This window comes from Branchiostoma belcheri, unplaced genomic scaffold, assembly GCF_001625305.1.
Source record: "Branchiostoma belcheri isolate BF01 breed outbred unplaced genomic scaffold, Haploidv18h27 scaffold69, whole genome shotgun sequence".
Classification (NCBI taxonomy): Eukaryota; Metazoa; Chordata; class Leptocardii; order Amphioxiformes; family Branchiostomatidae; genus Branchiostoma; species Branchiostoma belcheri.
The window spans coordinates 320,926-332,568 of record NW_017804342.1 but is presented as its reverse complement, the minus strand read 5'-3'; the positions used below and the strand labels follow the sequence as shown (position 1 = coordinate 332,568).

General features: G+C 40.4%; 2 protein-coding genes across 4 annotated transcripts in view; one reads left to right on the top strand and one right to left on the bottom strand.

Annotated features, from left to right (window-relative positions):
* Window positions 1-220: 220 nt before the first annotated feature.
* On the top strand, window positions 221-10,353 carry LOC109484231 (voltage-gated potassium channel subunit beta-2-like). Its single transcript, XM_019787493.1, has 14 exons — window positions 221-346; window positions 1,116-1,251; window positions 3,012-3,055; window positions 3,322-3,359; window positions 3,599-3,678; window positions 3,954-3,998; window positions 4,415-4,459; window positions 4,843-4,973; window positions 5,203-5,288; window positions 5,643-5,763; window positions 6,294-6,388; window positions 8,653-8,773; window positions 9,315-9,403; window positions 9,631-10,353. The coding sequence occupies exons 2-14, from the start codon at window positions 1,241-1,243 to the stop codon at window positions 9,715-9,717; spliced, it is 993 nt and encodes a 330-aa protein (XP_019643052.1). The 5' UTR covers window positions 221-346; window positions 1,116-1,240; the 3' UTR covers window positions 9,718-10,353.
* An 83-nt stretch (window positions 10,354-10,436) lies between these two features.
* Window positions 10,437-11,643, bottom strand: part of LOC109484232 — a 1,538-nt gene continuing 331 nt past the window's right edge. The window contains exons 1-3 of one of the 3 annotated variants that reach the window (XM_019787497.1): window positions 11,615-11,632; window positions 10,895-11,089; window positions 10,437-10,757 (exon numbers count right to left, since the gene is read on the bottom strand). In XM_019787497.1, coding sequence (XP_019643056.1) covers window positions 10,599-10,757; window positions 10,895-11,089; window positions 11,615-11,623 — 363 coding nt within the window. In that variant the 5' untranslated portion in view covers window positions 11,624-11,632 and the 3' untranslated portion in view covers window positions 10,437-10,598. Of the gene's footprint in view, window positions 10,758-10,894; window positions 11,090-11,215; window positions 11,356-11,614; window positions 11,633-11,643 lie in introns of those variants that run through there. The other 2 variants (XM_019787498.1, XM_019787494.1) reach the window with 2 other exon arrangements.

Here is an 11,643-nt window from a genome sequence, read left to right as displayed (position 1 = left end):
AAAGAGGTTACATGTACATGGATTTCTATGCATTAACTTTTTTATTCTGTGAAGCTGAAAAGTAACCTATATTTTTGATGACTTTATTTTATCCTTTTGAGATGGTAGGCCACCAATCATTGGCTAGCTTCAGTGTAGCGAATAATCTGCTAACGTTACCACAAAGTAAACATTGTTTTATAACGTCTGCTCTGATTGGTGCTCCAGTGTCAATCTATCGACCCGGGACAGTTTCTAACCAATCACGTGTGGTTTCATACATCTGTCGTCTGCCATGGTCGTCTGCTAATCTAAGCGCAAATTTTCAATTTGTTGAGCCATTTGAATGGAAGTTGACTGTCAAACGGTAAGGTTACGTCGTAGTTTTCCTATTTTTCAACGATTTGAGCTTATACTTGAAGGACAGAGACGGACAATATGTAGCGTGGAGTTCAGGGAATTGGCGACAGTACCTTGTCAAAATGTAAAATACCGTCAAGATTTTGAGTAAATTTTGACATGGGGAGGGGGGCAGAGAGCTCGAGATGTTGTTCTCAAATATTTATATAATTTTCTAACGTTTAGATACATTTTCTTTACTTGATTACGTGATGCTTACGTGATAGTAAAATGTCGTGTGCTTGTTGAAAACCCTGTTAGTTTGCTACATGCCATTTATTTTAGGGGGAAAACACAGCGGTTTGAATCCTTGAAAACTTACGGCTTCTTCGTCGATTCTATCAGATTTTGCCTTGTCTCACAGCTTTGGTGTCGGAATGTTTAACCAAACAGTTCAAACAATTAAAGAACCATGTTGTGTGCACAGTATCGGATTTGTCTCATTGATAATTCAACACATGAAGCCCCAAATTGAATGACCTTAATGTGAGCTGAGCAGAATACAAAAACACACATTATCATCATGATGGCACTTTATAGCCTGGATGCCAGACCCAAAGCACATACTAGTAGTCTTGTATAGTTATAGTCAGTGTTGTACACATTGAACATGGTAATTTAGCAAAAAATGATATATCAATCCATTTTACAGTTATCATTAGAAATTATAAAATCATATGAAATTTCTATTACGTTGGCAATCCTATCATATGATCATATTATGATATGAACCACAGCTCTCTACAGTGACTTCGTCAATGAAGAATTTGAAGTACGTAGATACCGGTGACACGTGAGAGACAGAACAGCTGAATGTTTCCAGGTCTCCAGACAGCTTAACTTCTCAAGGAAATCTAGCAACATGATCTACAGGTATGTAACGTTATAATTACAAACAAACAATTTGGGGGTTTTCTGTTTACACAACAGGTAACAACTTTCTTCACAAAATTGTAGTTGTAAAGTCGTATACATTGTAAACATGGCTCTTCTGAGTAAAATGACATGAATCTCCAACGAACTAATTGATATATTATTAAATGTACAATACCTTTTTAAGTTATAGCTGTAACAGATAGGAAAATAGGACATTCAATGGATTATGTTCACTGAACCTCCATATGAATAGTACATGCACATGGCCTGTACATGTATAACTACCATCCAATGTGCTATCCCTCATTAGTGTTGACAGGAAGAATTTCAGAGCTGACTAAATTTACGGGTTCAATCCGTGCCTGAAATTGGACCCTCGCTGTGTCCACAATCAACAGGTGTAGACATCGTACATCACCAAGTATGGCACAGGGGGAGGTGTGGTGATGAATGGAACAATTCATGCCAAAAAGCAGTTACTCAAGCAACTGAACAAAATCCAAAATCATATCCAGTTGCTTGAGTAACTGCTTTTTGGCGTATCGTTTACCTGGATGTCTAACCTTCATCGACAGAACAATTGATGTTTTCTTTGTTGTGACATATTGAATTTGTATGCTATTCTCCCAAGGAAGAAGTAAAGATTCAAGGGAAAAATTCTTAAGATATACATGTATAGATTATTACATGTAATGCTTTAGATAATGCTTTTAATACATACATTTTTATACTTAAATTACCTTGAAAATTAGACATGAGGAAGGGCTCATTCACATATTATGGTATACAGCATTCTTGGGTAGTCATATGTTCATGTGTGTATGTCCTGCAACACTGATGTCTTGTTATGGAAAAGACTTTCTTAGATACTAGATAAGATAATTCCCATAGTCGGCAGTTGCTTATTATGTGAAAGCCTGCTTGAAATTCCACCAGATCAAAATTAATTTATATGACCTACGAGAAATGTGGCCGTATGCCACAACTATTACAATCCATGTCTTGGCCAGTAGTTTACTGTCTGTTTACTAATGCAGCAGCTGTTTTCAGCTGAAGTTCAAGTTCAAGAGCTCGAGTTCAAGAAGTTCAAGGGATGCATGACTATACTCTCAGGGGATGACTGACTAGCATTCTAACTTATATATAGGTCTGAGGGAATATCCAGCTGTGATTTGGTATTGATTGGAAAGGTGCCACCAGTGATAGCAGGTCAGGCTGTGCATGAAATTAGGCAATTTATATCCCGCAGTGGTGCCAGACATTATATCTGTGGAACTCCAGCACTCAACCAGGAAGAGTTGTAGTACCTTGTGGGTGCAGTAGATTCTTTGTCAGTGTTGTTGGTGTGAAAATGTGTACTTTACAGTGCAGTAATAATAAGGATGGGTTGCACCAGGGTTTACGGTTCCGTTCGGCTGTACAGAGTATGGAGAGGATGGTTCTAAACAGCCTGGACAGACGCCAGGTCTGTCGTATGCGCTATAGGTAAGGCTGGAGCTACATGTATAACCAGCCGAGGGCTCGAAAAGCCACAGTTTGTTCTTTGATATGCTACATATCATAATACATGTGTACATGAGTTAAGAGCTTGTCAGAGGTGACATTTCAATAGTGGGGTTCTTATTGTGCAACTTATTCCATTGATATTTATTCATCTTCTGACATATCAATGGATCAATATTCTTTCACATGTTAGCATGTACAACAATGTATTTGTCAAAGAAATGCATTATGTATCAAGTTTTCATCCTTCACAGGAATCTTGGAAGGTCTGGGCTACGGGTGTCTTGCCTTGGACTGGGTAAGTAATTACGAACTAGGGGTAAAAAATCTCATACCTTCGCCGTTTGTTATTTGTGTTGGTTCATTTGAGAGATTTGGTCATTGGAATGAAATGTGATGAAGAAGTAGAATTCTGTTGTAAGGAGGAGACTGTGAAAAGGTTTGCTGTACATGACGGTCCTGTCTGTTATTATGTTACAGTAGATACTTTGAGTTGTTATTCTCACTTGGATCTATTTTTATGACTATAAAAGTTGTTGTGAACATACTGTATGTTATTTACAGGAACATGGGTGACATTTGGAGGGCAAGTAACAGATGAGGTACAGGTTCATGTTGATTTGTGTTCTGTCTAAGACTGGTCTCCTCTCTCTAGATGCATGTAACACTTTTCCATCATGGTACATGCATGGCATAATTGACTTTTTTTTATGTTGATAAGTATATATTATGTATTTTCTCACGTCCCATAGATTGTTTGTATTGAAAAAAAACCTTAATATGAGTGTCTGTCTGGATATCCCAATATGTCCTAACTCTTGACTTGACTTTTTTGTTCCAGATGGCAGAAGAACTGATGACTTTAGCCTATGAGAACGGTGTGAACCTTTTTGACACTGCAGAAGTGTATGCAGCTGGCAAGTATGTAGTTTTCAGTGTGTCTGTATGTTTGCTTGTGTTTCCATAGTCATTTCTACATGCAAGCCCCACCGGCCCAGGGACACTGACAGAAAATTAGGTCAAAGGCCCCAGAAATGTTCCAGAAAAGATGATCTCATATCCTGTGTTCAATTTCCTGCTATATCAGATATACATAATGTACCTTATATGCCATGTTTGCTTTGCCATATATCTCACAATTTACAGTTGTAATTACATACTGGATGTCCCGTCATGTTTTTTTCTCTTCAACACAGAGCAGAAATCACACTAGGAAACGTCATCAAGAAAAAGGGATGGAGGTATGTAACAGTGAATTTATTGTTATCCTAAGTATTATGCAGAATATAGTAGAGGGGATTCATTCCTCAAGCTACCGACATCTTGCACACGCATCTGGAGCCGCATAGTTCCCATTTAGAACTTTTATTCAGCCTGTCACACTGTGTGACAGGCTGAATAAAAGTTCTAAATGGGAACTATGCGGCTCCAGATGTCTTACTGAGGGACGACTGCGTGTGCAAGATGTCGGTAGCTTGAGGAATGAATCCCCTCTACTATATACTAAGTATTATGCAGAGATTGGGTTATGATTGTCTATGAAGCAGTGTACATGTATAATGTTAAGTGCTAATCTTTGCTGGTAGCTGTAGATATCATGGAAGTAAAAAAACATTCAGACTAAAAGGCATGGACCATCTTGTTTTTGCACTTTCAGGAGATCCAGCCTTGTCATTACTACAAAGATATTCTGGGGAGGAAGGTAAGTACCGGTACTTTATCTTGAAGTTTACCGGTACCTTTGAAATGGATTGATTTTGCTAATCTCCAAGCAGATCTTTCAATTGCTGCCATACATGATTAAATTGGCAAGACAGTATCAAATTGGCCAGGCAGTATCCAATATGCCACCTGAATGCCCAATAAGATTATGGCCAAAGACAGGTCAAAAATAAGCCAAAGCCTAAACCTCTAGATCTGCTCATTTTTCTCTGTCACCCACTTGCAAGGAACGGGGCATTGGAAGCCTTGGCTAATTTCAAGAAACAGCCTTTCTGACTTTTACCTGTGGTGATATCTCAAGAAAAGCTGAAAAGGAAGCTCTATTACTATTAATAATAATAGTTTAAATTTGATGATTTCCAGGGCAGAGACAGAACGAGGGCTGTCTAGAAAACACATCATCGAGGGTCTGCAGGGTTCACTACAGAGGCTGCAGCTGGAATATGTGGATGTGGTGTTCGCCAACAGACCAGATCCTAACACTCCTATGGAAGGTACATGTACAGTACTCTAGTCTAGGGAGGCTTTTCTAGTTGATTCAAGATTTGTTCAAAAGAAGAAAATTTTTGGAAGCATCTAACACGATCAGTTTTAATAGCTGTGCCAAGTAGACTTAGTATGAAAAATCTAAAACTTAAGTGTTACGTTTATGTTGAACGTAATGTTTTTGCATCACAAATGCAGGTATGACAAGTACATTGTAGCATGTTGTTCCTTTCCCAGAGACAGTACGTGCCTTCAGTTATGTGATTGACCGAGGCTGGGCCTTGTACTGGGGCACATCCAGATGGAGCCCCATGGAGATTATGGTCAGTATATACATGCATACATACAGTACATACAATCATACATTCAGTGTTGTATTGCTAAACCGCAAGGTAAATCAAAACAAATGATATTGATACTGTACAAATCAAACTGCCTACTACTGTCACTTTACCAAGCATAGAAATTGTACTATGATATATGAATGCTTATACACCATTCTTCTTACTTAATACTAAGTAGTCATTTTCATTTCATGTAATATACATGTATGTCCATACATTTCTTTGAAGTGGATATATGGTATACATGTACACATGTACTACGTAGAAGATGGATGACTGTAGATGTACATTCAGGCTAATAACCAGCATAATAGTGCACTCTTTACTTTTCAGGAAGCATACTCAGTAGCCAGACAGTTTAACCTGATCCCGCCTATAGCAGAGCAGGCAGAGTACCATCTCTTCCAGCGGGAGAAGGTTGAGGCACAGCTGCCAGAACTCTATGCCAAGATAGGTAAGTTTTAAGGATTCATATGATGCCATCGGTCTAGGAAAGAGGCTGTGCATTGGGGATAGTGCTGTGTACCTAAACCCACATTTAGGTTTAGGTCCGGATTGAAGTCCAGAGGTTTAAGTACAATTTTGGACTCGTAAGTCCGGACCAAAATCCGTGGCATATACAAAATTGCATGTTGGCAACCATGCAATGTTGTTTGGGCAAAACTTTGGCCACATAACATGGAGGCCGACACTTGACGATGCCCGATGGCAATGTTTTCTTCATTTTGCAGCACAGATTTTGTGACATGTTTTCTTTTTTGTCATAAGTCCGGAATCAGTTCTTGATCTTGAGTTTTAGGTTTTATTGGACTTGAACCTAAACATTTTCACAGTCCGGAACCGGTCCAGTGAACTGGTATACAGCACTGCCGGTAGTGATAAGAGCTGTGCCTTTGCATACAGTAACTGTTCCTTGTAGTTGAGGGTTCATGGTATAATGTCTGGTAGCTGTCTCTGACAATCATGTATTACTATTTTACAAAGGTGTAGGAGCGATGACCTGGTCCCCCCTGGCCTGTGGCATCATCACAGGAAAGTATGACGATGGGGTGCCCATTTACTCCAGAGCTGCTCTCAAGGTAAGGTCTGCTCTACAGTAATACTGTTACAGAATAACTTCAGCAAAATTCGGGTCAATCTCAATAATACATGATTGTTTATCACTCACAACACACGTGTGATACATTTTACGGTCATTCCTCTCTTACAGTCATTAACAAAATTATGTACTTGTACTTACAATTGTTGTGTATGCTCGTGGTACCTTCACCTAATGTCCTAAGTCACATCTTGAGGGCTATGTAGGGGGACTATGGTTGCATCCAGCATTGGCCTCCTCCTTTCTTCTCTGTCCTGTGCTGAATGCTGTTCTACATACTGTTAGAGACCTGCCAGTACAGTTATTAATGACAATCATCTCCCCATCTCCTGCATTGCCTCTTTCTACCTTTGTTGCCACAGATCTTCCTTGCAGGATGTAGGTTGAGATGTTGATACAGTCAGCCTATTTCTACCATGGGAAGATTTTCAGTCCTTGGTTTGGAGGAGGAAGCTTTTGGTCCTTCCATGCCATGTTCGACAGTTTGGTGATGTCTAGTTGTAGACACTTCTACATCTGCAAGTGCACTTTGTGTACCTGCACCTGCGTTGTCTTCCAGCTGGTTTGGGGAATTTTCCAGGGCAGGTTGTGGATCCTGTTGAATTACACAGTTTACCAGTGTGATCACCACATTTAGTCTCTCATAAATAGCTGTGATGTTTTGTCGGATCCCCTTTCTCAACTCCGGAGTGCGGATGATACTCGCGATCGGGCTTATTGCTGAGTTCAGTGTCATCAGGACAGCAACTCCACTCGGCCCAGCCGGAAGCTGGCACTTCTCCCCAGCCTTGCGACAGACTGGGATGACCACCAGGGGCACAACCCAGAAGATAAAAGCCACCGCCACATGAATCAGGACTGTCCTGGCCTTGTGTGCACGTCGTTGGAATCTTCTCTGTTCGTCATCTTGTACAACGTTGGTAGCTTGATTTTGTTCCGTACCGTTTTGTCCTGGAATATTGTTTGTAAGTTCTTGTACTCTCACTGGCTGCCTTATTCTTTTCCTCATAGCTATTAGTATACTGATATTCAAGAACAAGATTACACTAGCCAGAAAGAGGATTGCAGCACCCACAAAGCCAATGAAAACAAGCGAGTAGAAATTAAAACACTTTGATATGGGCATCTGTAGACAGTTCACTCCCATACTGGGCAAGAAGACAAATAAAGACAGAAGAAGCCATGTAGAGACAATAGCTAGACCTGCGTTACGTTTGGCATTCACAGCTTGGTTGTGGAAGTAGATAGGATGTCTGATAGCGATGTAGCTGTTTACAGACAGCAGGGTTAGAGCGGACGCAGACATGACCTGACTGTGGATGAGAAAAGTGGAAGTATTCATGATGCTATACAGTCTGGTCAATCCAACCTGGTGTACAGTCCGGCACACAAGTCCCAAGCCTGCCAGGAGATCAGACATGGCCAGATTGGCGATGTAGATGTAGTGTTCCTTGTGAAGCTCTCGTCGCATGATGATTCCCGAGAGCACAGCAGCGTTAGTGATGATCATGTGAAGTCCCATCACCCAAAAGATGACAGTGGTCGCTGTTCCAAGCTCCGAAAAGTCCTTTAACGAGGTGCAGGCTTCTTTGGCTTGGTCGTAGCTGACAGTCTTGTTTTTTAAGAGCCACACAAGACATGGGATCTGCCTGTTAAACTTGTCAGCCAGTGTGTTGGCAGGACCCATTGGGGGAACAGATCTAGAGCTGTTTAACATGGCAAAGCTGGTTCTAGTCATGGACAGCATGAGACCGGCTGTAGTGGGTTGTGAGAATCAAAGTAGACTTCAGCAGTACATGTTTGTGGCAAGAGAAGGCTAGAAGCCACATGTAGCTCAACAGTAAGACTTATATTGAATTCCTTGAAAGGCAGGAACATCCTTAAGAGATTGCATCATGTGTGCGTCATTTCTTTGATGACAGTTGCCATTGGTAACAGGAAAAACTTGGACGTATTGAAGTGACTGTAAAATGTAACCTTCTCTGCACTTTCCATTAGCCATCTGTCACTTTCAGATGCGCCTCTAAAGGCAAATGAATACCAATAAGGTGAACTAGCTGAATATTTGTGTGGACTTTCCATTAGTCATTTTACACCATTTACGTATGTCTACAGGAATGCACTAATGGAAGATACATATTCTGCTGTTAAGTAGTCTGTTCAAGGTTACTAAAGCGCACTGTTACAATATTTTCCTTTCTAGGAGGAAACACAGCTTGACTTTGGGTTTCATGTGTCTTGCAGGGATACGGGTGGCTGAAGGATAAAATCCTGAGTGAAGATGGGAGAAGACAACAGGCCAAACTGAGAGAAGTACAGATTATAGCCGACAAACTCAACTGCACATTGCCACAACTGGCTATTGGTAAACTCATATCCAAAACACTATTTCTTACTAGATTGGGGAGGGTGTTGTAATTTGTAGTATAGGTACATGTACATGAATTGTATATTGGCATTAAAAAAATTTATTACTACTAAAGCCTATATCATATTCATTCAGCACAGGAAATAAGGATTTATTCATAAAACTTCCAATTTACTAGTAATACCAGTAGTCATATTGGAGAGCAAAAAATGTACTGAATAACTGTTACTGGACACTTGGTTAGTACAAGGAGGTTAAATACATTTTATTCATAAAACTTCCAATTTACTAGTAATACCAGTAGTCATATTGGAGAGCAAAAAATGTACTGAATAACTGTTACTGGACACTTGGTTAGTACAAGGAGGTTAAATACATTAACCTCCTTGGTTAGTAGGAATTTCCATTGAAAAATGAAAACAAAACTGTATTTCAATGTACAAACAACAGTTGAGACAACTCATGATTATTTGTCTATTCTGCTACTTTTATACCCATTCTCTGGCCTGAAAGGCTTTTTTTCTTTTTTTATTCCCAGCCTGGTGTTTACGGAATGAGACAGTCAGCTCAGTTCTCCTTGGTGCCTCTTCTATAGAGCAGCTGTATGAAAATATACAGTCTCTTCAGGTAAGCAGACTGCATGTGCCTTACAATTCTAATGGCTATATTTACTATGGTAACCTATTGTCAGAATGTACAATGCCTGCCCAAAACCCAGACCTAACTGGATCGAGTTAATAAAAAAAAAGGTGAATTCAATGCTCTCAATATATGAATACAGGTAAACGCATGTGATTAGGATAATGTTATTTTCCTTTCATCATATGAATGTTTCATTGATTACCTCCATGCAGGTGGTACAGAAGTTAACACCCCAGATTCTGACAGAACTGGACGGTATCCTTGGAAACAAACCTCCCATGAAGCGTGATGTGAAGTAACTCTACTCAAGGAGGCCATTGTCTTCACTACATGTATATCCTTGCTCTACCCAGGATTTCAGTCAAGATGGGACATGTGACCTGGAGAAGACAATACAGGACATTCCAAGATAGAAAAAAAAAACTCCTATGCTCTTCCAGTGGTGTCATACCTTAGGCTTGTTTGTCTTTCTCAGGACTGTCTGGTTTTTTTTTAAGGAACATCTGTACTATTGTTTGGTAATGGTAAGGTTTTGTTTTGGGCTAACATTGTAATTTTGTATGGTGCAGACGGTGTGAATTTTAGCAGTTGATAACAATGCTGTGCCAAATGAGGTTCTAACTTAGGCCTGTTCGTTATCTGGGCCTAATGCCGGTAGATTAAGATTATTAATGATTAAGATAATCTGTTAAGAGGAATAAACACCTTTTAGAAACTGAACGTTGAATAATGAATTACGCATTTGTTCGGCCACCTCAGCCATCAGTTCAAAGTATATATTATCACATCTTAAGACTTGACCTAATAATTTGTTGAAGATTCCCCAAAAAAAGTATTATAATGAGAACCAACATATAGATTAAAATTGGTAACGCTAGATGAGTCCCTTGTTTATGTAAGGAGATGCACAAAAACGAGACACATATTATATACGCCCAAAAAAGTTTTTCAAGCAACTGGATATGATTTTTGATTTTCCAAAATCTTGAGTACTAGTAACTGTTTGTTTTTTTTTGCATATATTGTTGCCTGGATGTGTACCTTTCACCGATGATACTTATTATTGTTCAGGAGTCTGTATAAAGTTACTATCTTTCCAAGAACAGAATTTTCTCTTCCTTCTTTAACAACAAACTTGAAGGGAAATACTGACATATCGGCCATACTAATCAGTGGTCATTCAGATAACTCCCCACTCCTTGATCTCCTGAAGAATCCGCAGCAGATCTTGATCTGCAGGAAGGACCGTGAAATGCACGAAGCAGTCGATCACCCGGTACAGACAGTCGGCTTTGAAGTCCGCCTTCAGCTGGCGTGTAGCTCTGTAAGCCCGAGGGTTCTACATAAATTGGGACACAAGGCTGGGCCTTTAATATCACATTTGATACTTCTTTTATTAATGAGATGGTTATCTTTACAACTGTGGAAACAAACAAAAAAGGAGAAAATGTGTATAGTAGCGATGTGGGTTCTCACCGTTTGTAGTAACTTTGTACCCAGGGTGCTCATCTGTTTGTGGTGATAGTGAGCCAGGATGGCGTCCCTGTGGTCGTGAAAGACGTCCCAACCCGCGTTACAAAGAAACAGGAAAGTCAGGTCATGGGTTGTTGGTAGGTACCTAGGAGTCTGCCAGTCCACCAGCCTCACGTCAGTGGGCACGTCTTTATCGTACTGAGTACGCAACAAAAACACGGTAATAATTGATTATCCTGTAAAACAATTAAAGAAAACGAACAATGCGCAACTGCGACACCCTATAATGTTTGTGTAGGAACCAGTATAACGGTGACCGCCCACCATATGGCCAGCGACACATCTGGTATGAATAATGTGACTGATAAGATCAATAAAGTAGCCCTGGTCTCCCGACCAGGGTCAGTCTGGAGCGTGTATACGTCGTGTGAACATCTCCCTCAATAACCCCTTCCTCGACCACGTTACAATTGGTGGCAGCGGTGGGATAATATAACACACGTGCACCGCTGCCACGTGGTCGAGGAAGGGGTTATTGCGGGAGATGTTCACACGACGGATACACGCTCCAGACTGACCCTGGTCGGGAGACCAGGGCTACTTTATTGATCTTATCAGTCACATTATTGTGTCGCTGGCCATATCATGGGGGCGGTCACCATTATACTGGTTCCTACACTCGTATTTAAACAAGAAACTAAGGAAAAATGCATCAAGTCTTACCTTGAACATGCCTTGGGTCCTCCTCCATC